The sequence below is a fragment of the Molossus molossus genome, unplaced genomic scaffold (genome assembly GCF_014108415.1).
Source record: "Molossus molossus isolate mMolMol1 unplaced genomic scaffold, mMolMol1.p scaffold_m16_p_8, whole genome shotgun sequence".
NCBI lineage: Eukaryota > Metazoa > Chordata > Mammalia > Chiroptera > Molossidae > Molossus > Molossus molossus.
Window position 1 is genome coordinate 44,619,198 of NW_023425402.1, and position 27,962 is coordinate 44,647,159.

Here is a 27,962-nt window from a genome sequence, read left to right on the forward strand (position 1 = left end):
TTATGTGGGTGACAGGAACGAAAGAATAGTGGGAAATGAAAGAATGGTGGGAAATACCCAGACATAATTTCCAAAATTATGATTTATTTCTGATCTCTTCTCTGAGTCCCAGGCTTAAATATGTATCTACCTATTCGTCATTCCCTTGTCAGAAATATTCCTTTGTCAGAAAATGGAACCACTATCTATCGCTTTGCTAAAGACCAAAACTGAGAGAGTACCTATGACTTCTAACTTTCCCTTACCCCACAGTCTAATCTGCCAACAAGTCCTACAGGTTCTGCCTCCCCATTTATTGAAGCTTTTTATTCTTCTGTCCCTCCATCATCACTTATAAGGTTCAAGCCGCGTTCTCTCTCTTGCCCAAACTGCAGATGCTCCCCGACTTATGGGGATATTTTACGCTAAAACCATCATAAATGGAAAATATCGTAATTTGAAAATGCATTTAAAACACCTAACCTACGAACCTTCACAGCTTAGCCCAGCCTACCTTAAACGTGCTCAGAGCAACCTGCCCATTCTCATCATCTGTCTTTCCCTCCCTCTCTCGTTACTCTAATTGTATTCCTCACCGCACTGAACTTGCTACAGAACACACCATTCTCTCATGTTTTCAAGGTCCGCATTCTGTCCTCTCACTTTCAAATGCACTTGCCCCACGTGTATGCCCGGCGTACTCTCAGTAAATATCTTTGCCACTGGGCAGTCTTCTCTGGATAACTCAGAGAAAATAGGGGATTCTCCTGTATTCTGACTGCACTTTGCATGTACCTTCATAAGAGAAATGTCTCATTGTGTTATCATTCTTGTCTGTAAGCTCCTTGGGGACAGGAGCGGTGCCCAGAATGGCACATACCCAGCACACAGTAAGTGTTAAATTACTGCTTCCTGAATAACAAAATGACCAATTGTTAATATTGAATCTCTAAAATAATCATTGGTGCTATTCTAAAGAAAACAGAGGTTGGTTTAGCAAAGCATTGCCACAGTGAGTCCCAGATCGAGAATGCCAATCCTAATAAAGATCAAATAACTCGACTCATCTAGCCAGCCAGGCAGCCAGCCATCAGCTTTTGTCAACTATATGAGAAGGTTGGTGTGAATGTGTCTGCTATGCAAAACAGACTGCATGGCCCGGCTGGGTGGCTCAGTTGGCTGGAGTGTCGTCCGATACACCAAAAACGGTTGTGGGTTTCATCCCTGGTTGGGGCAAGTAAGGGAGGCAACTGATTGATGTTTTCTCACATTAATGTTTCTCTCTCTCTCTCTCTCCTTTTGTCTCTCTAAAAATCAATTTTAAAAATTTAAAATAAATAAATATAAATAAACTGCATAGTCTGTTGGTAACAGGACATCATCATATACAATGGGCAGCACATCAAAACATATGTTTTGAGATAAAATCAGAGATGTAAGAGACTTCTAGAAGCTAATTAATCCATGTTGTCTCCTCCATCTGTGCTGAGGACAGTTATGTTAGGACTTGTCTCTCATGTTTTGATCCTTTATGTACCTAGCAACTTTCCTATACAAAATTTCTATATTCTACATTTTGAACCTCTGTCCTGAAGGGACTGCTGAGTCTCTCTCACTCTGCCTTGATTTTTGTAACAGTGTATTGATTGGACAACAGGTTTGGAAAGAAATTTGATGAACTCTGTTAGGTTATGTTTTGCTTGAGATGCAAGGCTAAGATTGGTTCAGCTGGCCATTGGATATAGGTATGGAGCTCGAATTTATACGTTTCTTTTGCTTTCTATAGTAAATGATGTCCTTGAAAAAGTTTGCCAATGACTGGGTTTGGGTGAGTTTGTGCTTCTATCATGTAGACTTTTCTCTCCTTCTTTTCGTCCCAGAAAGAATTTAAGGCTAAGTTTTTATAACTAAAATCAGAATCTTCTGGTGTATAAAAATTAACAGTGAATCAAAAAGATAAGTGCCTATAAAGTGATGAATCCACTTTTATGTTATTTTTCTCAAAAAGTACACATAAAAAATCAAATAGTTACTAAATTCAGCCTAACCTAAGTAGAAAACAAGTATCTTCAAATTCTTTTGACTCAGGAAGAATGGAAATATGAATGCATGGCTGGAATTAATGAAGAGTAAGAATTGGATCCTGGGCAGTTAGTTCTGTGGAAGCTAGGGTAATTTTGTAAAAGCTGCACCAATTTCTTCTTCTGTTTGACACGTCATGTATTTGACTTGTTCTTACACCATATTCAGAAATTCTTTGAAAGGTCTTGAATTGCTTAAGAATGGGGTCATTTACAGTCCTATTCTATAAAAATCCTTGATTGCTAACCTACTTGGTAAAAGTTAATAGCATGACTAGTTACCACTTTGGCTTCCTTTACCTGAAGCAGAGCCACCTTAGAAAATTACCCCCATGTCCATTAGAGTTGAAATGAAAGTTAAATAGATCAAATGTGTTTTGAGTTCTTATCAAGAGGTTTTTTAAATTACAGGTACACAAAATCTTAGCAAAATGTTATTATCGTCCAGAGAGAAATAAGAAAAAGGCATGTCTTGGACCCTTCAGTTTGTCTCTACCCTGAGACAGAGAAAAAGCTATTCAATTTCTTCTTTCGGGCAGAGACATTTCCAGAGGGGTGTCTTCCTGTGGCAAAGAGAAATGCCATAGAACGGTGCCCTGTGGGTCTCCTAATTGAGGGTGGAAGAGGGGTGCAGGAGAAGAATTTGGGCTGAGAGGAGACTGGAATGGAGAGAGGGAAAGAGAAGGGAACCCCTCCCCTAGGAGCTCCTAAAATACAGGCACAAACCCATAAACCGACCACAACAGATGGGGGGAAGTGCACCCCGCCCAAAGTTATGCACCACAGTTTTGTCTTCTGTCTCCCCTGTCAGAGATCTCACGCTCGCACTGTGCACTGGTGACTCGCAAAGGTGTGGTATTGAGAGAGAAGGCAGCACTAGACAGTGTGATATGCCGGAGCCCCAAAGTTCTCAACCCCACACCTGGAGCTTAGTTTCCTATTTTTTTTTCCCCAAAGGAGAAGAGAGAACTATGATTATGCCATTAAAACACTCATGAGTTAAACTTCTATCTTGTGTAGTCGAGTAGTAGCAATGAGGAGAGAAAAGAGAGTTTTTGGGGTATATTTTGGAAGTAGGCAGTTGGGGTGATAGCAAATTAAAAAGAAAGAAAGAAAGAATTTCCCTGAGGTGTTTCCCTCCGAGTAACTGAGTGGATGTCGGATGCCGCTGAGAAAAATGGTGAAGACACAGGTGTGGGGACGAGGGCTGGGGACGAGGAGTTCTGGTGGGGCCGTAACCTTGCAGTGTCTGTGCGGTCCAAGCAAACGTCACCTAGGACGGCCAGCACCGCACGTGGCCTGGCGTGGTCCTCCTCTCCCGGGGGATGACGGCCTCGCCCACCTTGTCTCCCAAAGAAAAAGCCTGACTCCCAGGCCAGGCCGTCCCTCCCCTCCCCCGTCCCTCCTTCTGCGGCTCAAGCTCTGCATTGCGCCACCTGCTGTTATGTCTGAATTTCACAGCAGTCCAGTCCCCACTCCGGTGCCGCCTCCGACGTTGGGCCCAGGAGACCTGGTGTGAAACTGCTGGGCGGTACCGTCACAGCACAGGGCAGGAACCGGCGGGTGAGAACGCTTTGGAAATCTGGATTCGGTGGCATTTTAGAAGTTTAAGTCTTTCCTTTTTGTATCCTCCCCACCCGCCCTAGTGCCAGCATTGTTTCCTGGAAATTATAATAATCATTAGGTGTGGTCTGCTCACTGACATTTAGTTTCCTTGACCTGGGAAATGGGGGTTGGTGACACCAGGGCCCTAGCGGCAGCCTGGTTAACCAGAGCCCGGTTAGGACATGAGACTAGTTCCAAGCCTGAGACGTCTCAGCATTGCCACGTCAGCCCAGTGTTGCCGGCCTAGGTTTGGCCCAGCTTAAGAACCCCCGTTTTGCCTAGTACTTCCTTGACTATCCCTTGTCTCTTTCCTACTATGAAGCAGTAGAAGAAGCAGAAAGAGAAAGAGACGAGATCATCAAAAACCAAAAAAAGGTGAAAAAGCTATATACATGTCCTCTCGTTTCCACCCTCTCAAATATTGTCACCATCCTACCACAGTGTGGTATTTGGAGCACTTTCCTGTCCCGGACACCATCAGAATGAATCTCCAGTGAATGCCAGGGTCTACTCTATATATCATCAATGCTGCTTACAGAATCCAAAGAGGAGAGGTGGTTGTAGATGATTAGAAATTATTTAAATTTCTTCAGAAAGGTTTTGGGGACAAGAGCATCTGCATTAGTAAGGACAAGTGCCATGGAGACACAGGGCAGGAGGGAAGACAGAAACTGTTCCACTTCGAGAAAGTGGGGTAACACCAATCAGTTCCGAAGGAGCTCACGAGCAGGGGTGCACCGAGAGATGGGGCCCTTGCAGGAGGCTGCTGTTGGCTGTCGATGGAGCACATTAGAATCCACAGGCAGGAATTTGAATGTCAAGCCTGAGGTGAGCAAGAAATCCTGGGAGCAAATTCGACCAGTCATTTATAACCCACTGGGCACTTCCATTCTGTGCTCCAGACCCACCCGTGAGACGTTCATCAGTGTTGCACAACCCAGTCTTCTGGCTTAGACAGAAACACTTCGTTTTTTAGAAATTACCAAAAATATTTATAGCTTGACTCAGCTAACTTAAAACACATAGTGAAAACAAGCCATGCCTTTTGTTGTCTGGGCTGCAGCCATGGGGTGGTGGCCGGCCTCTAAGCCAGGGTGGCTCAGTCGGGGACACTGTCAGAAGCAATGCTCTCCGCTCACCAGGACTCCTGCACAGATTACACAGGACCTGTGGCTCACTAGATCACTGTCTAGGGTGGAGGCAGCTGTTTCCTGTCACGTTTTCTTCAGGACCTGAATTTCCGAGACCTTTGGGCCTTGAGCAAGACCCTGAGCTCATCTCAGAATTGAGGCATGTTGTGTCCTGATCCAGTAACATAGTTTACAAATTGCTTCCTAATCCAGGAAAAACTGACTCTTACCCTTAGATAAACATCAAATGTGTCTTGAATAAAACAAATAAACACATGAAAGCAAATTAAATACTTGGGACAAGATTTCCTTTGTTCTGCAAAGAAGATTCAACATTTGCCCCAGGGCCACCGCCCTGGCCATCCAGAGTCTCAGGCCAACTCTGAAGGCAGCCGCAGGGCCCGGGCCAGGCACCAGATGCCCTTCGGATGCCCTTCGTGCTTCCACGGAAGCTGCGATGATTATCAGCTTCCTTAATATCAGAGTCGCTTCGAATCGAAAGAGAATATGAAGTTGATCAATTATAAGTAAACTGGACAAACTCCTCTTTTTCTGACTAAACTACTAATGCTTCCTCTGGCAACGCTGTTTTGTCATAAATTAGAAAGGGCGTGCAAGGAGAAATCATATCTTTTTCTACAAAATGTACATGGAGAACAGGAAAATGGGAGAGGGGACGGGAAGGGAGCTGCTGGAAAATGGGAGAGACCACCAGCTACGTTTGTCCTGAAAACTTTAAGCAGATGTTGATTTCACATTCTGCATTCAATACACATCTGCTTCCTGATAAAAGCAAGGGAACAAAATCACAAACTCCAATATTGTCATCACCATAAAGCTATGTGCAAGTTCGGGTCTTGAAATACCCTGGGGAGAAGCCTGGGCAGATTCTTCCCCCCACCCCTCCTCGCCCCAGGCAGTTTCTTTGCTCTTACTGTTTATACATTGAGCTCTGGGGAAGCCAGCCTGGAGTTCCTACAGAGTGAGTGTCCTGATTCCTGTAACCAATGAGGAAGGATCCTCTCCACAAATGAGCGCTCGGCTTTAACTGGGCAGAAAGTAGCCTGAAACAAGTCACACAATATAAGATGATAAAAAGATGATTCAGCAGGTCCCAGGAGAATAAATGAAAGTAGATGGCGGGAGCACCCGGGACACTCAGCCCCCAGGGGCAGAGCTGATTGGCCGGCCTCCCCCAGCTGTCACGGGCAGGGAGAGGAGCTGGTGGTGGAAATGTAACCATGTGCTGAGGGAGCGCTCCTTTCAGGCTGGTAGCACAGCAGTGGCTGCTTGTTTCCAGTTAAGGATCTTTGTGGCCAACAGATACATCTGCTCTAAATGCTCTCAAGTGTGTGATGTGAAATGATTTACCCAGAAGGCTGCACAGCTGGCGTCCGATGAAACATTTGGAATCATTTTAGATGTGCGTTACCTAGAAGCCGCATTCCCTCCCGTGCTAAATTTAAACCATTCCTGTCATTTCAGACGCTCTAAGGAAATCTGTTTCTCATAGGAAGTCTCTGTCCTGGAAAGTCTGTGACCCCCCCCCCGCCCCCCCTGCTCACTACCCCCATAAAGTGGAAGAGAATTTGAAGTGTGTAAATCACCCGTTCTTCTACCTCTTCTGTGCGCACGCGCGCGCGCACACACACACACACACACACACACACACACATATCTTTTAAGAAAAAAACTTCAGAGCAGAAGGAACTCATGGAAGTGGCAAAGATGAGCTTCCCAGGCCAGGGGGCGGAGGGAGGGTGCCTGACTCATGCAAAAGCCGCAGCAGGAGCATTGTTCCCTCAGTGGCCCTTTGGAACAGAGACGGAAAACATGGCATTATAAATGTTCCCACTGAATTCCAGCTTCACTGGATCACAGAGGACCGGAGGGTCACCCTGCTCTCGCCATGCTGGAGTGCAAACAAGCTGGGTAGCTAAGACCCTCCCGAAAACACACACACTGGAGTCAAGGTACCTTGGGAAAGTTTACCTAGTCTATTGAGTCTACCCTATTCTGTGCTTGAATAGTAAAATAAGTTTTAAAACCTTCCATTTTCTTGATACACTTTAAAAGCACAATCAACAGGTGGAGGTTAATATCCTTATCTCAACTACAGATTTCAAAACTATTTCAAGAAAACAAAACACCGAGTTTAAGCAGAACCCAGGAAGAGTTCCAGTTTGAAGCCCAAACACAAATGCTCCTCCGAAACGGGGGGCCTCGCTCACAGCTGGGAGGATTACAACCCACAGTCACAAGAACACTACGTCTTTAAAATTTCCCATTTGTCTTGGTTTTGCGTGTGACAATGCCACTGCTCACCATAGTTCTTCACCTCACCTGGAATTATTTAACCAAAGAATTGGAGGCTATTGCAACTGGGCCGGGAAAGATGCCTAGGATTCTGCACAAATTGTAGCAGTGCTCAAAAATGCCTACAAGTGCAAGAAAGGGTTGGCAAGCCTCGTTTTGTCTCAGTCACATCCTCCCCAAAATGTGATTCAGAGAGAGCATCTGGCTAATATAGGTTTCTGTGGTCTTCTGTTAAGGTGAGCAGACAGGCAGGACACCAGGAGCCCTGGTCAAGGTTGGTTCAGGTGAGAACTCGGAAAAGCCTTTGGCTGTTCTATGCCCAAGGCAGTAGAGCTGCTGAATACTGCATTAGAGAGTGCAGACAAGGGGGGTTGCTTGGTGCCTTGAGTTTCCAGGGTTTTCAGTCAAGGCCTTTTGCCAAAACTGCTGTGGCCGCTACGCGTTGTGAGAGAACAGAACTCTAACAGTTAACGCCGCTGGAAGTTTCCACTTGACATCGCAAGGGATTGGCAACGGAGCAAGTGCATTTATCACCAATACTATTATTCACAGCGGCTCCAGGTTTGTTATTCCAAGTGTTCTGTCTAACTAGGAGCACACATTTAAATAGTATCCCACACTAATCCAGGATTTCGAAGCACTGTTTATTCGGTAGCCAGTGAAAACAGGCCTCTCCTGTGTGTGGACCTGACTATTAAATTCATTGTTTAAATGTGCTCTGTGTAAAGCCAGGCATTCTGAATATCTCTAAAAATCAAAGTAGGTCCTAAGAAAGTGTGTACCCAGGACCTGACCTGGGGACTGAGCCACACACAGCCTTAAGGACATAAGTAGCATGGAGCTGGGGCCACTGCGGGGCCACGGAGTTAGTTCTTCGCAAAACATTCTTCTCGAGGGTGGGAAGGAAAGGCAGACACTAGGAATAGGATGATCAGCACTTACTCACATGACCAGTCACAATGAAGAGGGTCTCAGAACTCCACTAGAGCCTACTCCAGAGCCCTGGGTGCAGGATGGGACAAAGGAGCAATAACCTGCCTCTTCCCTATCTTGAGAAGTGAACAAGAGAACTGCTTGGTCAGGGAACTTTTTAAGCCCAAATACTTCAATGCATTGACATAGCTTTGTTGGGGGATTACATCGAGATTACGTTAGAAGTTCTTCTTTCTTGTTCAAAGGAAGAAGCAAGGACGGTGTCCATAAAGCACATTGACTGGTCACTACCTGTGGTTTGATTCCATCTAAGTGTAACCTTAACAATCCTTGGTGAATCAGTATTTTGGCTCTATAAAAAGAAATATAGTACTTGGCAGTCACTTCCTAATTGAAAACATACAAGAAATGCATGGTAAAGGAAAGAAGGTAAAACTGGGGATTCCTTCGGAAAGGAAAGTGCCTGTTTTCTCTTTGTCCTTTGACCCTTGCTCGAGTTCCACTGTGCGCATCCTGCAGCCCCCACTGTGAAGACCTCTGTGAGCTGGGTCTGTCCCTCTCCCAGAGCGCTCTGCACAGTCTCTGCATTCTACCTGCCTCTGGACCGCACACCTGGGATTTGGTGATGTCACACCGCAGCACCCACGGCTCAGATTCCCTGCCGCCAAACCCTCCAGTCTGTCTAATCCCTGGGTAGCTCGTTCCTTTCTCCAATTTGGCCTCCTTCTCAGGATTGGATCTCTGCCTAGGTTTCTCTTTAATTTTGCCAGTTAGTTTCCCTTTTAGTAGACTCTTCACCCTCAAAGACAGGCTGCTACATCCTGAGCATGAGTTAATGGAGGAGGAGCCCCTGATGGTTCTGCCTCACCTCCCCACCCTGCCCTCGCATCCAAACGTGGGTAGGTCCCCTGGGATCGTGGCTCTCGTTTGCCAGCTCCAAGAGCTCCACATCTGTCTGTGCCGCTATTTCCTCACTTAGCTGGAGGATTGTGGCAATAGCCCCTCCCTCCCACATGCGCTTTTTTTTATAGAGCTTTGTATTGTTAAATTATAGACTCACAGGAAGTTGCAAAAATGGTACAGAGTCCCATGGAGCCTTCAATCAATTTCCACAAATGATGATAGCAAAAGTATAGCTGTAGTATATCACAATTATAGGACAATACATAGTGATATAGCACACTATCAAAACCAGGAAACTGACGGTAGTATGTTACTGTTAACTAGACTACAGACCTTACTCAGTTTTCACCACTTTTTAACATCTATTCCTTTGTGTGTGCATATAAGTCTTTGCAGTTTTATACTCTGTATAAACTTGTGTAACAACTGCCACAATCAAGATGCAGAACTGACCCATTGCCACCACTAAAGAGCTCCCCGTGCGGCCTGTGCCTGCGCCACCTCTCCCTCCACACCGAGTCCAGTCTCTTCTCCATCTCTGTTCTTCTGTCATTTTCAGAAAGTTATATACATTACATCATAAAATGTAATCTTTCAAGATGGACTTTTTTTTCATTAAGCAGCAGACCCTCAAGGTGAACCCAGCTTGTTGCTTGTATCAACAGTGCGCTCCTTTCTGTGGATGAGTAGGACCCCATTGTGTAGGCGCCCGGCCACGCAGCTGAGCCCAGGATGGCAGCGGCCGCTGCGCGGTCTTGGAGACAGCAGTGGCCCAAAGACTGAGAACTACTCATCCATACTGTAGGACATTTGGGTTCAAGGAGATTTAAGTTGCTTCCAGTATTTTGCTGTTACACTACGAACATTTCTATACAGGTTTTGTGTGATCCTACACGTTCATTTCTCCTAGATGAATGCCCAAGGGTGCAGTTGCTGGGTGACAGGGTAAAAGCATATTTAGTTTCATGCGGAAACTGCTGAACTAGTTCCCAGAGTGGCTGCACCGTTTTACATTCCCACCGGCAACTGAGAGGCCCAGCTTCTCCATGTCCTCCCTCACTGGCAGTTGGTATTATCGCTATTTTTCATTTTAGCTGTTCTAGTCATTGTGAAATGATATCTCCCTGTGGTTTTAATCAGTATTTTTCTAATGACTGATGATGTTGAACATGGTTTAATGTGCTTATTTGCCATCCATATCTCCTCTATGGTAAAATATCAGCTAATACTTTTTTCCCATTTTATAATTGTTCTTTTTTATAAATGTTGTTCCTTGTATATTCTCCATATAGTCCCTAGCTTGTCGCTCATCCTCCTGACAGGGTCTTTCACAGCACAAAAGTGTTTCAATCTAGCGGTTATTTTCTTTTACAGATTTTGATGTCATGCTTAAGAACTCTGCACCTGTAGAAACTAAGAACATATTTATGTGTGCTTGAATCTGCACGACGAACTGAAATGACTCATAATCCAATTAAAGCATGGGAGCCTCTGGGGGGACCAGGAGGACGTGGATGGGTAGGAGTCACGACTTCTTATCTTTTTATAGTTTCAGTTTTCAACTATGTGAGAAATACAGCATAGGCTTTGAGTTAGATCAGAGTTTCAGTACAGGCTCTACAGATTAGTTGTTAGAGTTTTTGGAAAGTTATTAATTCAGTTTTCTCATCCATAAAATTAAATGTAAAAATAGAAAAAATATCCCAAGGATTCTTATGAAGATTAAATGAGATAATGTATGTGAAAATACTCATTTAATAAATAATGGATCAATTATAGGATTGAATTAGAATCATGAACAAAGCAAAATGTTTATTTTAATATGAAACAGCTCAAACTTTTCCTATTGCTTCACAGTTGTCTTTGGTGACAGGCTGCTCAGTTTTTCTAGGCTTGTTACATTCTCCTGAGGAATTGCAACTAGTGATTTCTGCTTCTCCAATTAATGCTATTTTGATGAGCATTTTTAATGCTCATAATAAGCTGTGTTCTTTACATAACCTAGCAATCTCTGAAATTCTCATGAGATAGGAATTATTATCACTGATGTACAGGTAAGAACCGAGGGCTTAGAGGGGTAAAAGGATTTGCTAATTTGTCTAATTCCAGAGCTTTTATATCTAGCTTTGATGTTAGTGTGATCCAGATGTTTTCCACAGAACTCCAGTCCCTAGGAATATTGCTTAAAAAAGAAAGAAAAAAAAGAAAGAAAGAAATTCATTAGTTAAGTAAATTTAATGTACATTTTTAAAAAGCATGTTGTAAACGCCCTTCTTCAGAGTTTGCAATGTATATCAGCAAAGTAAAGGTCCTGAAAAGTCCTATAGTCTTTAACTCAGCATTTCCCAAACTAACTTAATCACAGGGCTTTTTAGAACTATATAGCTATCAGCACAAGTCAGAATTGGCATTCCATAAACATTTCAGGGGCACTCGTACTGAGCATACATTCTGCCCTGTTTTAAAATGCTTGATATTTCTGTACTATCTAATCCTAATATGAGTGATACCTAAGTGCTACAGTTTCACAAGAACTCTAAAAAAACTTATGTGGCATGATAGCATCTTACCATTGAAAGTAATAATCCTATGGCAAACTTAGTGAATTATACATACTGTATATGCCTTTGGTTTCTGAAGATAAATAACCCTAGAGTAGTAGCAAGTTTACATCAACAACTCTAAGAGCAAATGATTTTAAAAGGACATACATCTCCTTCCTAATAAGCCTGATTTCCCCCTTGAATGGTACACTATTAAAATGTTTCAGATAAAAGTTTAAGTTAAGGTTCTTGGGGGGGCTCTATTTAACTAATCAAAATAAATGTTAACATGCAATCAAGGAATAAATCTATTTTTCTTAAATCTCAGTCACTACCTTTAATTCCAGTACTTCTTTGCTGTTATCTCTTCTTATAGGCTCTTTGAAAATACTATATTATTTTCTGCCACTCTCAGCTCAGGTGTCTGGAGGGACTACCCTTTCCATCCCCTGCCCTTCATTCTACCCTCTTGAATAGTAGCTATTCAAACACATTCTTGGTGGTGAGTGTGATGTTGATGGTAATGGTCTTAGATACATAGTTATGGGCATACATCTAACATGAAATCATACTAAATGCCTCACTTTCTATAAGTTTTCCTTTTGTGATGTTGGTGAAATGAGTCCAGTACACTCTTTAATAGTAACAGCAGCTGGGTAATGAGCCAGCCGAGGCTGCCCCCGCAATGCTGTTCTCAGAAGGTGGAGGAAAATTATCTTTTCATTCCAGCTTGCTGTTATTTCTATTCTCCTTGGACTGGAAATGAAAGGAGTATTAGAGTTATAAACCGTGAATGTTTCTCTATTTTTATTGATAAGTGCAATTAGTAATTTGTTTCAAAATTATTTTTAAAATCTTTAAATGACTTCATTGGAGTTAGGGACATAGGTTAACAAAAACTACTTTAAAGACACAATAGCAATACATTCGTTTTCTCTAAAAACTAATTACAATGAAAAATAAGTTTTATTTCCTCTGTTATGCAAGAAATGAAGAATTGAGTTACAATAACTAGTACAATACTTTGATTATTTTTAATAGAATCGTCTATGATTTTCCTCCTATAGAATACTTTAAAAGATGTCTACTAAGACATCTAATAGTGTCAGGAATACGCTGTCATGAACTGAACTTAAGATACTTTGATATTATCATTATTATTATTAAATATTTTTTCCATTGAGGGTGGATATTACTTCTTCTTTGTCCTAAACTACTAAAAGTATACAAAATACACTTTCATAATATTCTAGAACACATTGTTTCCCAGAACTTTAAGACTGGATCATTAGAGAAAGTTATACTCTCCAGTAGAGCAAAGTTTGGCTTGATTTGAAGTTTGTCACTTAAAGAACAAAACAACTTTATTTTGCCTCTGACTTTTTAAGCTTATTTGGCTCACAATAAAAAGAAAAAGGGAAAACTAAATTGATACATATATTTTGTGAAATTCTGTTTAAATGTTTACCCACCTAGCAACTTCAGAGGTCTTCATATAGAACACAAAATATACCTTTCAGTTCTTAAGCTTACAATTGTGATACAATTCACAACTTAAAATGCTAAACTAATATGCCCTCTGTTGCTATGAATCTGAAAGACAGTGCCTCACTTGGAGACTTTCATTACATTAAGCATGGAAATTTGAACTGGGGAACCCCCAGTCACCCATGAAGAAGCTCTAATTTCTAATTTTGGAATACCGTTAGAGTTCACATATTCTTAAAATGCAAGCCTCAAAATAGTGATTGCAACAAACCTGAGACTCAAATGGAACACAAAATTAAAACCAATTTAAAGAAGGCTTAACTTTGTCCAGCCAGTGTGACTCAGTGGTTGAGTGTCGACCCATGCACCCAGAGGTCATCAGTTTGACTCCTGATCGGGGCACATGCCCAGGTTGTGGGCCCGATCCCCAGCAGGGGGCATGCAGGAGGCGGCCAGTCTATGTTCTCTCTCATCGATGTTTCTATCTCTCTCTCCCTCTCACTTCCTCTCTATCTAAAATCAACAAAGGAAAAATAAATAAATAAATAAATAAATAAATAAATAAATAATAAATAAATAAATAAAATGGTTTAACTTTAATATAAAATCAACCCCAAGCATTCATAAATTTTAACTTATTTCATTAACTTCCTGCTTTGGATTTATGTTATTTACTGACTGCCCATATAGGAGGACCCAGCAATTAATGTTTATTAGAAAAGGGTTTATTCAAGTGCTTATCTACTGCTATAACTATATGGAATATATTGGTAATGTATCAGAATACACAATTTACTTGTCTCTTTATATCACACATGATTATATGATTCAAAAGTTTTCTTTTTTTTGGCACATGCCCCTAGCGGGAACCGAACCCAGGACTCTCTGGTCCACAGACCAACACTCCAACCGCTGAGCCAAACCGGCCAGGACAAGTTTGCTTTTATTTTAACAAGACTAAAAAGTACTTGTTTTCAGGGCTATGAAACAAGATTCAGTATATGTAAATAATCTAAATGTGTGTTACATTCCACCAGATTTTGCCTTAAAATATCTGACAGTTCTAGTGTAGAGTGAAGATAAAGGCTTTATACTTGTACATTTTCTTAAACTGGGTCTGATTTTATGAAGGAAACTTGGCTTAATAATTACAGCTTTCGCCCCGGCCAGTTTGGCTCAGTGGTTAGAGCGTCGGCCCGTGAACCAGAGAGTGCTAGGTTTGGTTCCCACTAAGGGCACGTACCTCGATTGCAGTTTGTCCCCGACCCCACCTGGGGTCATGTGGGTGGCAACCAATCTATGTGTCTCTCTCACGTCCATGTTTCTCTCTCTTTCTTCTTCACTCTCTCCCTCCTGCTCTATCTGAAGATACATGCAAAAATGTCCTTGGGTGAAGATAAAAAAAAAAAAATAATAATAATAATAATAATTAGAGCTTTCACATGTTAACTAAGTTCAGGGTCCTTGTTTTATACAGTCCAAAGTTTTAATATTAAACACAAGCTAAATCAATATACTAAGCAAAAACTGTTTGGTTCTCTTTTTTATAAAGCCATCTACTTACTACGTCTCTTATAATTTTATAATTTTTAAATGATATAAAAGTAACACATTTGCAGAGTTTAGAAGTCAAACCATGCTACGAGTTGTGCCAAAATAGTTGCCCTGACCCCAGCTCAGACATCACTTTTAGCTCTTTTAACTGTTCCTTTTTTTCACTTCAATTTATTTTTAAACCACTTTATTGAAGTATGACTGACATGTAAAAAGCTGTATGTATTTAATGTATACAACGTGATGAGCCAAAGTTTTCTCCTGCCCCCTTTATTAGTAGTATGTGTGTGTGCGTGCACGTGTTAACACAAGATCTACCCATTTGGAAAATTTTAAGCATAACATCTATACTGTTAGCTATAAGCACTATGTTGTAAAGTCGATCTCCAGAACTTATTTATGCAAGATAAGTAAGTTCTGGCTCATTCCAGCCAACTGGGGAAGGAGCATGCACACAAAATCCCTGCAGGGAAAGTGAGGTCATGCTTTGTGAGCTGCAACCTGGAGGCATCCCAGTGAGTGGGATGTTACTGTGGCTTGTCAGGTATGACCTTTGTCATGTTGGGGTATGTTCCCTCTAGACTCACCTTGTTGAGTTTTACCATAAATGGAGGTTGAATTTTATCAAATTCTTTTTCTGCATGTATTGAAATTATATCGTTTTTATCCTTCCTTTTGTTGATGTGGTGTATCACACTGACTGATTTTCACATGTTGAACCATCCTTGCATCCCTAGAGTAAATGCCACTTGATCATGGTGTATGCTCCTTTTAATGTATCGTTGAATTTATTTTGCTATTTTGTTGAGAATGTTTGCATCTAAGTTCACCAGGGATGTGGGCCTATAATTTTTTTTTTCTGTGGTGTCTTTGTCTGGTTCTGGTAACAGGGTAACACTGGTCTCATAAAATGAGTTAGAAGTGTTCCCCCCTTTTCTACTTTTTTGAAGTGTTTGAGAAGGATTGGTATTAATTCTTCCTTGACTATTTGGTAGAATTCACCAGTGAAGCCCTCTGGTCCTGGACTTTAGCTTATTGGGAAATTACTCCTTACTAGTAATCAGTCTGTTCAGATTTTCTATTCCATCATGATTCAGTCTTAGAACTTTGTATGTTTCTAGAAATCTATCCACTTCTTCTAGATTGTCCAATATGTTGGCACATAATTGTTCACAGTAGTCTCTATAATCCTTTGTATTTCGATGTTATCAGCTGTAACACCTCCTCTTTCATTTCTGATTTTGAGTTTTCGTTTTCCTTGAGAAGTCTAGCTAAAGGTTTGTCTATTTTATCTTTTATAAACACACCCACCTTAGTTCCACTGAACTTTTGTATTATGTTTTTATCTCTATTACATTTACTTCTAATCTTTATTTCCTTCTTTCTACCAATTTTGGACTTTGTTGTTCTTTTTCTAGTTCCTTAATGAATAAAGTTAAGCTGTTTGAGACTGTTCTAATTTCTTGAAGTAGGCATTTGTCCCTCTTGGAACTGCTTTTGTTGCATCCCATTCATTTTAATGTTTTCACTTCCATTTTCATTTGTTTCAAGGAATATTTTAATGTATCTTGAGCTCTTTGAATCATTGGTTGTTTGGTAGCATGTTGCTTGATCTTTACATATATGTGAATTTCCCAGTTTTCTTATTGTATTTGATTTCTACTTCATAAAATGGTGGTTGGAAAAGATGCATGATATGATTTCAGTATTTGTAAATTTATTAGGAATTGTTTTGTGGTCCAACATATACTCTATTCTAGAGAATGTTCCACGTGCACTTAAAAAGAATGTGTATTCTGTTGCTCTTAGATGGAATGTTCCATACTAATCTTTTAATTCCATCTAATCTAACATGTCTTTTAAGGCCAATATTTCCTTATTGATTTTTTTCTGGCTGATCTATGAAAAAACTTTTATTTTCTTAACAGTGAATTATAATTAGGACTAGTGAATTTTAGGGCACCTATGGAAATTTCAAAATAATTTTTTAAGTCTTACTAAATATTTTAGATTTAAAAAGTTAGCAATTTATGCCCTGGCTGGTGTGGTTCAGTGGTTGGAGTGTCAGATCGTGCACTGAGGGATCATGAACTCAATTCCTGGTCAAGGGCACATACCTGGGTTGCAGGTTTGATCCTTAGCTCCAGTCTGGCACGTTCCGGAGGCAACCAATCAAGATGTCTCTCTCACATCGTGTCTCTCTCTCCCTCTCACACACACACACACACACACACACACACACACACCTCTCTCTCTTCCCTCCCTCCCTTCCACTCTCTAAAAATCAATGGAAAAAATATCCTCTGGTGAGGATTAACAACAAAAACAAAAAGTTAGCAATTTACAAATACCTCCCTTTTGCTACCAATTAATGAAAAGCCCCTGATTTGTTAATAAACACAATTTAAGGCTTTTAAACTTAATATACCAAGTATGTTTTTCATTCTCTTCCAATTACCAATCCTCTCTGTGGTATAAAAAATAACTCCACCTAGATTATCAAACCTAAAATAGCTTTTCTTTCACCTCAAAATATCTGTCCTCAGTACTATGGCTTTTCAAATTTAGCATGCATCAGAATCACCTGGAGGGCTTATAAAAAAACGGATTGTGGGGCTCCATTCCCCAATTTTCAGATTCAGTAGAATTGCGGTAAAGTTGATACTTTTCATTTCTCACCAGTTCTCAGTGATATTGATATTGCTAATCTAGAGGCCAAACTGAGAACCACTTACCTATGATCATCTTCAATTTCTGCTCTTAATTTCAGAAGAAATAAATAGCACTTGCCTCCTTACCAACAAGTTTTAGTTCATAGTCTTGACTCCATCTCATCCCCATTCTGCAATTATTTCCTCTGTTCTCAGCATCTCTATTCTCTATATGCACTGATTTCTCATTTTCTGCTTTCTTGATATGTAGCCCTTCACTTTTTCAAACACAAAACAAACGCCCCACGTAACTACCATTTTTGTCTCATGTATGTACATGTTTACTGCCAAATTTCTAGGTAAAATGTTCTTGAACCAAAACCTCTACATTTTCAGTCTTTTCTTCATTATTCAAGATTATATCTGATTCAGAGTCCCAGCAGGAAATAGCAATCTTAACCTGGGTAAATTATTAATGGACTCTTTAGAAAAGCATGGGCAGGATTTAGGGAAACTCTAATGGATAATTGCAGTAAGCTAGGCTAGAAATAATGGGAGATCCTTTGCCATTCCTAGATATAAGTGGGTGCGGGAAAACAACATTCACCAAAATCTGAGGAGAGAGTACTGTGTGGAGAGCAAGCTGCCTGATAGGAGTTGTGACCTTTCTGGGAGGAGTGCAAGCCCATAGCAACACTATAGACAGGTGGGAGCAGAAAAAAGATGCTTTCTTTTTCCTCCTGTCAATATGCCAGTATTATGCTAGAGCTCCAAACTGGCTAAAGTGACCAGAGCCAGGGGAAAATGAGCTGGTTAATAACATCCTCAAGTTCAACCTCATGAGACACAGTAGTGGGGAGAATAGAGATGGATCTGAGGTACAAATAGGAGATATCCAGCACAATCTAGCCCTGTTGTTCTTCAGCATCTATTCTTGCCCTTTATTTAGGTGAAAAACTGAACATAGGAATCTGTATACATAGTCCTATAAATTACTATTTCATAAGAGATTGATGTCAATTCATTCCTCATGGACACATGGAACATTCTCCAGGATAGACCATAATTTAGATGATAAAACACATCTCAATACATTTATATGGATTAAATCAATATAAAATAAGTTCTTCAAATTTAACAAAACTAAATTAGAAATCAACAACAAAAGGATATTTGGCAAAATTCCCAAATATTTGGAAATTAAACAATATACCTTTTTTTTTTTAATCCTCACCCGAAGACATTTTTTCATTTTTTGTTCAGATAGAGTGGGGAGGGAGAGAGAGAGAGAAACATCAACGTGAAAGGGACACATTGAGTGGTTGCCACCTGCACGACCCAACCAGGACCGGGGACAAACTGCAACCGAGGTACATGCCCTTAATGGGAACTGAACCCGGGTCTCTCTGGACTGCAGGCCGACACTCTACCGCTGAGCCAAACTGGCCAGGGCTAAATAATATACTTTTAAATAATCCATAGTTCAAAGAAGAAATAAAAGGGAAATTAGAAAATAGTTTGAACTGAATAAAAATGAAAATACAACATACAGAAACTTATGGAATGTAGCTAAAGCAGTGCTTAATGGCAAATTTATAGCTTTGGAAAGAAGAAAGATCTTAAAATCAATAAACTAAACCATTAGAAAAAGAACAGCAAATTAAAGCTAAAGCAAGCAGGGAAAAAATGAAGTAATAAAGATCAGGGTTGAAACCAATGAAAAAGAAAGCAGAAAGACAATAAGGAAAAATCCAAGGGGACCCCAAAATTGATTCTTTAAATAGATCAAAAATTGATTAGATCAAGGAGAAAGGAGAGAAAACAGAGATTACCAAAATCAAGACTGAAAGTGGGGACCTCACTACCTACCTTATATAAATTAAAAGGACTAGAAGAAAATACTATGAACAACTTTATGCCAACAAAATAGACAACTTAGATAAATTGGAAAAATTCCTAGAGATAGAAATTTTTGAAACTGACTCAAGAATATAGAAAATGCCCCCAGGTCAATGTGGTTCAATGAACAGAGCATCAGCCTGCATGCTGAAGGGTTGCAGGTTTTATTCCCAGTCAAGGGCAATGTACCTGGGTTGTAGGTTCAATCCCCAGACCCAGTCAGGGCACATGGTCATGGCACGTGTGAGAGGCAACCAATCAATCTGTCTCTCTCTCACATCAATGTCTCTCTCACTCTCCTTCCGCCTCCCTTCCTCCCACTTCTAAAAATTAATGGAGCCCTGGCCGGTTTGGCTCAGCGGTTAGAGCGTCGGCCTGCGGTCCTGAGAGACCCGGGTTCGGTTCCCGCTAAGGGCACGTACCTCGGTTGCAGTTTGTCCCCGGCCCTGGTTGGGTTGTGCGGGTGGCAGCCACTCGATGTGTTCCTTTCACATCGATGTTTCTCTCTCTCTCTCCCTTCCTCTCTCTCCCTCCCACTCTACCTGAACAAAAAATGGAAAAATGTCCTCGGGTGAGGATTAAAAATTAATGGAAATATCCTCAGGTGAGGATTAACAACAATCAAAAAAAAGAATATAGAAAACTCAATAGACCTGTAACATATAAAAAAATATAAATTGAATAATTAAAAATCTTTCCATAGAAAAAGCCCATACAGGTATCAGATGGGTACTAGACTTATCAGTGATCGCTTCATAACATTATACAACTGTCTAATCACTATGTTGTACACCTAAAATATAATATTGTATATCAATAGTAATTGGGAAAGAAAAAATACCCAGATGACTTCACTGCTTAATTCTATCAAACACTTAAGAAATAAGTGTTATTATTATTAAGAAATAATAGCAATCATTTATAAACATTTCCAGAAAAGAGAGATGAGAACATTTCTCAACTCATTCTATAAAACCATTGTTATACTGATTGCAAAGCCAGAAAAAGAAAATCACAGACCAATATCCCTCATGAATTATAGTAAAAATACTCAATGAAATAAAATCAAGCCCCTTTCTGCATTTCTTGACCTACTTGTAAATCACTGAGCTATATAATTTTGTCTTATGTACTTATCTGTGTTTATGATTCAAGATTTTAAGATTTAAATACACATATACAAAAAAGAAAAGAATGCTTAGTCCATGTCTTCAAAATATACTTAATTTAGTGAAAGATAAAGACAAATAGAAAAATATAAATAATGGCAGAACATGACAAGTACTTTAAAAGGTATAAAGTGTTAAGAGGAAATAATATAATTAATCTACGTATACTACTGTTTGTTTTATTTTTGAGGGGATATGAGAAGAAAAAGACAAAAACTTTATAAAGGAAATATAATTTGGGGTACCATAATCATAAGTAGGTAAAATTTCAATAGGTAGAGAAAAAAGATTTAGGTAGATTTGCATGAGCAAAGCTGGAAGTCTGTTTGGGAGAAATATATGGTCAAGTTTGACACTGCCAGTACATTTATAGATAGAAAAAAGCACTTGAAGGCCAAGCTGAAGATGTATGAACTAAATTAAGGTATAGAGGAGTAATTTAAGTTTTCAGAGCAAGAAAAAGACAAGCCATATGCTTTGGGGGTATTATTTTGGTAGATAATAAGTTTAATGGACTGGACCAGGGAGACAGAAAAAGGGGTCGCAGCAATTAAGGGACTGACACAATGGTTTTCAACCTTTCATGAGTTAGTGAGATCAATGTATTTGCCTTTTCCAATCTCAGCTTTTCAAGTTTCCAGAGGCTATATGACATGTGATATCAAGACAGTGAATGCAGAGGCACATATAAGAATCTAAGTCCTCTACCAAACCAGGCAGTAAAGACCTAAATCTGATGCATGAATTATGTAATTTTACATTGATATGAGAGAGAAACATCGATTGGCTGCCTCCTGCACGCCCCCTATTGGGGATCAAGGCGGCAACCCAGGCATGTGCCCTGACCGGGAATCAAACTGGCAACCTTTTGGTGCATGGGACAATGCTCAGCCAACTGAGCCACACTGGCCAAAACTAAAAAAATTATTTTCATTAAAATGTTATTTGTTAGCATGTGATGGTTTATGATTTTTATATGAATTAAATTTTTAAAATTTGTTCTAATTTTGACTACATTAAATTTGGATACGTGTGATCCATATGGACAAAAGTTCTTCGGGGTCCTCAATAATTTTTATCACTATAAGGGGTCCTGAAACCAAAAGATTTGAGAGCTTCTGAAAATAATTAAAGACACTAAACATAATAGTAATAAGAATGAAATGGTAAAGATAAAAAATCCAAAAGTTCAGCCTGAGTGACTTGGGAGAAAGACAGATTAAGAGATAGGGAAATAAAAATATCAGAGTTTGGCCCTGGCCAGTGTGGCTCAGTAGGATGTCATCTGGTGCACCAGGAGGTTGCTGGTTCAATTCCTGGTCAGGCCACATGCCCGGGCTGTGGGCTCAATCCCTGGCAGGGAGAATGCAGAAGGCAGCCAATCAAGGTTGCACTCTCACATTGATGTTTCTCTCTCCCTCTTTCTCTAAAAACCAATGAACTATTCTTTAAAAAAAAAGACAACAAAAAAAAAAACTCAGTAAACTTTAGGGAAAAAAAAAAAGAGTTTGGGGTGGCAAGAATTCAGTTTTGACACAAATGAAATGCCAGTCAAGCAGCCAAGTGGACATGACATGAAATACATATGGGCTAAGACACAATGTGAGAGTCGTATGTGTAGGAAAGACCAGCTTGTTTTGTTGTCTTGGATCACTTGCCCCAGTTCCTCGTAGGAAAAGGTTGTAGTTTAGTTTCTTCTGAAAACATCTCTTATACTGCCAATTCTGGAAGCTTTGGGGTTAATTTAATTTTACTAAGTGCTTTTTAAATATTTTCTTAGTCTTGGCTATATTTCTGTAGACATGAGCAATTTCTAAGAGGCAGTCTGGTGTAGTGTAGGTAAACCAGACTAAAGACAGACATTATCATTCTCATTACTCACTTTCTCTGGAGTTCATGTTCTCCAATTTATAAGATGAAGGGGAATATGCAAAGATAATCTGTAAGGATTCTTTGGACCTAAATTTTTACAAAACAGCTACCAACCCCCTTGTCATGAACAAACACATATCCCCCAGCCTCCAAGAGTTATAAAACCTACCCAGATATTACCCAGCAATACCTTTCTCAACTAACTGCATCTGTTGTTGTTCCTATGTAAAGGAACAACAGTTGTAAAAGCTACCTCTTCAGAACTTTAAAACAAGTCATGAGTCTTGTATTTTGTCAACAAATTTTACTGTAACTGAGTGGTTGATTTTTTAAATTTTAAGCACATTCTGCTCTAATACCTACTTCCTACCCCTAACTCCGCAACTAACCATCCCCATTCCAGGCTAAAGAGTTCTATGACTGTTTTTGCTTTACCTTATAAACCTCTCCTCTGCATCCCACTGATCCTTTAAGTTGCCCATTGCTTAGATTTTCTTCAATTCTATTAAGTCTTTCTTGAAGTCATGGGATTAAAGATGAATTAATAACTGCAGGTAGGATAATGTCATTGTTGGGGGGGGGGCATTATTTTCCCAGACTTTTTGGTGGCAATGTATCAGACTGCTATCTCCATGGAACTGTTTATGAATTATAGTTTATAGCAGTACTTATCTTACATTTTACTGGCAAAATAATTTTTTTCTAATTAAATTCAATAGGCTATCCCACTACATAAAACTGGCCATAAAATGCAACTGCTGACAGGTTTGTTGAGACCTAACCTAAAGCCCCACAGACTGGTCAGCCTTTATCCCTCCTTCACATCTCATTCAACAAGGGCCCTTTACGACGGGTGCCCAGGCAGCATGAAGTGCACCATGAAAATCATCATCGCTTCATAGCATCTTTATACGTTAAAGATGTCAGTATACATGGAAGAATCAAAGCTTCATATAAATCACTCAGAAGGCCTCTTTACTGCAGCATCAATAAAACAAAATTCATTTCTTTTAAATCCACTCGAACACATAATATAAAACTTTTTCATAGGTGCACTTTAGGGAAACTGACCTTTTCTTAAGTAGTCTAGGAATAGATACAGCATTCCCTTAAAACAAATACTGACAATAGTAAATAGCAATTCCTCTTATAATAGATGCTAATATAGTAGAAGATATCAAACACACATTAGCAGTGATCAAAGATTAATTTTTATTGCACATTTGCTTACATTTTTGCTTCTTTCAGGTGGAGCTAAACCTCAAGTACTGAGTTAGTTTCGGCCATAATTCCATCATCTGAATTACAGCAGTGAATTTCTTGCATGTTCCCCTAAGCTCATGTCCCAGAAAGCATAATATTAACTTTCACAATCTGTCTAGGTACTGGAGCACAGATTTAACATCTTTTAAAAATTTAATCACTCAAGAATAAACCAAACAGCATACTGTAAAGAAAGCAAACAATGTTTATGTCTATTCATATAATCCAGGCTCAAAGAATTTCTGATAACATAATATTGTAAAGGTAACTATAAACCCATCTTCTAAAGTATTTAATTCTTGTAACGTATAATTGAGCATTTATTTCACAAAATTTTAACACTTTGGAAAACTGATTCTCTCACAATTCGGTTTTTGTAAGGTCTCCCCTCCCCACCAAGAAACAACCCACAATGACTCCAAATCTTATAAAGGAACTATTATCTTGGACTAAGCTGTTCAGAGGTGTTCATATTTCCTTTTCACTACTCCACAGTTTAATGCAAATGAAGAATATGCTATCTAAGCAGAAATAATATGGCATTTAAGCAGTTCAAGCTTTAAACAGATTAGAACATAGCTTGATGAAAAAAGACGTAAGAATGGATCATTACTGTAGTAAACACAAAATTTTGGCCATTAATGGATCAAAGGTAATGGCTAATAGTCCTACTTTAAGCTCATCAATGTTATATCAAAAAAGAAGTGACAACAGATATTTGGCAAAAATGTTCTAAATTATTTAACCCAAGTTTTAAAATGGGAAATTATTTTTAATGCATCACTCTTAAATTTTATGCTTCAATCACTCATGTTTTCCTGTTTAGACCTATTCTGAAGAAATTATTCTATTTAAAGTTAATCTAGTTTTTCCTCTCATACACTTTTACATAAAATTACTAAAATCACAAGTCTAAGAAATTTCTTTTTAATCATACAAATGTTTTATGTTTAAACTGCAGTACAGAAATTAGATCTTTCTTACTCTATCTAGAATGATCTGTTACCAATTTGTAAGAACTCTTTTCCATAGCTTTTCTTTATCTCAATCACGATTTATGAAAAACACATCTCAAGTCCACAGCAAACTAGCATCCATGCTTATTCCACACAGGTACTGCCAGTGGTCCCTGTGGGGTTCTTTCAACAATGACAAACTCATCGGGGTTGCCAAATGCCTCATAGAAAACCAATAAATCTTGTATTGCATGTTCCTCAATCTGAAAGGAAGGAAGAAAACAAAGGGAAGACTTGATTTACTTGTTTAATTATCAATTAAGCAGGATTATATTAGCTTTCCAATTTCCTTCTGTGGAACTACCTACCACTTTCTATGAATACAATATAGTGGAATTAAATTAGGTATCCTACTATCCCCTTGGCAAGTAGAAGGCCTGAGGTCTGAGCTAGGATAATCAGACACCCACCTTTCCTTGAATTTTAATCTTGAGCAGAAGAAAAAAGAAACTGAAAATAGTTATTGGAATCAATCCATTCCAGTAGCTTCATTCTGTGAGATAATTTCTGTTACTGTACAGGTCTTTGAACTCTTGCTTCTAAGGTTTCTAGGGCAACTACAGTTCTTTGGTCTTTCAGCTTAAGTCTAAGTAATTTTAATATCCCTCAAATAAATTTTCTTTTCCTTAGGTAAGCAGAATTGGTGTGTGTTGCTTTAAGAACTCTTAATGGATCTTACTGAACTTCTCAGGCAGGTGTAATATGCTAGATAGGGCCAAGTTCTCTATAGGTCCCTTTTAAAACAGTTCAAAGAATCACAAGGGCTAAAAATATTCGCTTTATCATCATAAGTTATTAGTACTAAATTAATTATGCTGAATAGCTCAATACTTAAATTGTTGAATCTCAGTTTACTGTAATACTGCATTTACATTTTAATCTGACAAATCTATGCACCTCCACAAAGCAAACTAACATAATTTTCTAATGATCTAAGAATAAAAGGTAGTGCTTCCCTAAGTTAAACCCACATAGGCATGTTCTTTACCTGAATCAGAGCCAAGGGTTTTTCTCTGCTTCTGATAAGTGCTGCTTCCTGTTGTAGTTCCTCTTCTACAATCGATGCAAAAGTGACTGGCGCCACCACAGGAGGAGCAGCCAGTGAAGAAGATAACCAGGGACTGAAAGAAGTATAATAATAATGAGTTTTCATACATCTTCCTGAAGTTTTGCACACAATATCTCCTATGAAATACCCTTTAACAGTGTCACATTTTTTCCCGGTGATCTACAACATAAGGGGCCTAGAAGCTTTTGCATTCCATTTACAGAATGATGAGGTGAGAAATAGAAAAAAAGAGATCCAATATTTTATTTGGATCAGTGCTGTAGGAAAAACACCAAAAAGTGGGATGGGGCAGAAGCAATATAACAACAGCAAGGTAACTCAAACTAGAGCACAGAGTATTCAGATAATACATTCTATTCAATATCATACTATTCCCCATTTCTTAATATTCTCTTTCAGTGCTAAGCAATAGCCTACCTTTGGAGGTCCGAAAGCTAATCAATTAACCCTTACTTGTGACTGTCTAGAAGTGGTGCATCTGAAATATGGTTGCCTTCTGGTCCTGGGGTACCATGAGTAGAGCATCTGCAAAACAAATGCCAAACTGAAGATTAAAGCTTCTAGTCACATTAGTAAAATTGCTTATTAATATAAATAGGAAAAATTGTAATCTCCTCACTCAGGGACAAATTAATATGTGCAGTCAGACTTACCTTTTAAATTATAAGAAAAGGAAAAAAATATGTATGTACTTATAAAATCTTGTGTATAAAATACCATAAGGGAAGATCTTGCAAGAAATGGTCTATTTTTTTAAAAAATACTGTTCATAAAGCCATTTAGTTATAATGTTGATGAGATGCCACAGGAACTTAACTCTTGTTTTTATCAAAACCCTATGGTGAAATTGGTTTTCATTATACCTCTTTTCTCTTAAAGTTGCAGAACCTATCAATGATATTAATTGATGATGTTAAATGAGTACTTATTGTATATAAAAAACAGATAATAAGCAGCCAAATTTTTTGAGCGACTAATACATAGTCTAAAATTTGTGACTAAAATATAGTAAATATTTTGACAATCTAGGTATTATGGATAGGACAGAAATATAAGACATGCTCTCTATCTTCTAATTACAAACTAGATGAGAAAACAACATATAAAATGGCATATAATACAACAGAAAAGAATTTAAGATAGTATCTAGCAAATTGAGCTCTACTGACCATAAGGACTCCAAAAATGAAAATGATTTGGTCATTTGAGAGGGCTTCAAGCAGAAAGAGGTGTAGGATGAGAATAGGAAACATGCCTGTAAGGGGAAAATTAATAAAAGTATTATAGAGATGGGCGTAATTGTGGAATTTTAGAGTGAGAAAGGGACCTCAAGATTATTCTAGATTAATCAAATGCCCTCTTTCAGCAAAGAGCAAACATAGGCCTAGTCAGCTTTAACAACAAAGTCCGAGAGTGAACAAACAGGGCCTAAAATACTGACTTCCTGATTCATTTATGCTCATCTATTGGATATGTGGCAGCACTATGGGTTTCCAGCTGAAAATCTGGCTGATTAAAACTCAGTCCCCTCCTCCCCCCAAATATACTGGTAGGAATATTTTTAAATATATTTAAGCAATGATAAACAACCTGAGAGTATACAACTGATATCTGTACCAATATGTATAAAGTGGATTCACATTAAGAAATTAACATAATAGGGAAGAAGGTATATGCTATTGGTTTCACTGAGGAAATATTAAAACCAAGAAGTGACGTTGAGAGGATTTTGGTCGTACAAATACATGAACAGGTAAAAGCAGGCTGTTCTCATCAATAAACAGAAGAGTATGGAAGAGATTAACAGGGAAATAAAAGTTAAAATGAAACAGAAAGGCCACAGTGCAAAATGCACTGAAAGCTAAAATATTTAGACCTAATGTGTGGGAAAAGTTATTAAGAATATTTCTGTATACTTACCTCATTTAATCTCTGCAGTACTCTGTGAAGAGAGCATGCATTGTTTCCCTTTTACTGATTAGGAAACTAAGTCTCAGAGTATTATATAATTTGCCTGATTCACAAACTGGGTAAGTGGCAGACACAGAACTCAAATCCAGGCCCTTTTCACTCAGAGTAGTGTGTTTTCCAGTATTTCTTTATCACTAGTATTGCCCTTAGTCTAGAAAACATTCCACTACAAATATCTTCTCTTTCTTTAAGGACTGACTCAAATATCACCTCCTCTATGCTCCTACAACACAATTACTCTTAACAGAGTTTCACACACTGTATTATTGTTTACGCATCTGTTTCAACTACTAGACTAGTCTCTCAAGGTATAAGACTGTGTGTTTCATTCATCTTTGTATCTCACTGCCGAGCAGAACACTTGAAACATAGCTGTTTGTGAAAAAATAATTAGGGAATAAATAACAAGCAGAAAGCCAAAGAATTTTAAGAACGTGATAAAGTAAAAGCAGAAGTTTGTTTTGTTTTGTTTTAAAATTCCTTACTCCTTTGAATTACTGGTAACTGTTTTCTTCCAGAT

At 39.0% G+C, this 27,962-nt stretch overlaps 1 protein-coding gene across 5 annotated transcripts in view; it reads right to left on the minus strand.

Moving 5' to 3' along the window:
* Window positions 1–23,085: 23,085 nt before the first annotated feature.
* IBTK (inhibitor of Bruton tyrosine kinase) overlaps window positions 23,086–27,962 on the minus strand; it is an 85,076-nt gene continuing 80,199 nt past the window's right edge. For 3 of the 5 annotated variants that reach the window (XM_036248269.1, XM_036248270.1, XM_036248273.1), the window contains 3 exons: window positions 25,925–25,996; window positions 25,391–25,523; window positions 23,322–24,605 (listed from right to left, as the gene is read on the minus strand). In XM_036248269.1, coding sequence (XP_036104162.1) covers window positions 24,474–24,605; window positions 25,391–25,523; window positions 25,925–25,996 — 337 coding nt within the window. In that variant the 3' untranslated portion in view covers window positions 23,322–24,473. Of the gene's footprint in view, window positions 24,606–25,390; window positions 25,524–25,924; window positions 25,997–26,670; window positions 26,727–27,962 lie in introns of those variants that run through there. The other 2 variants (XM_036248271.1, XM_036248272.1) reach the window with 2 other exon arrangements.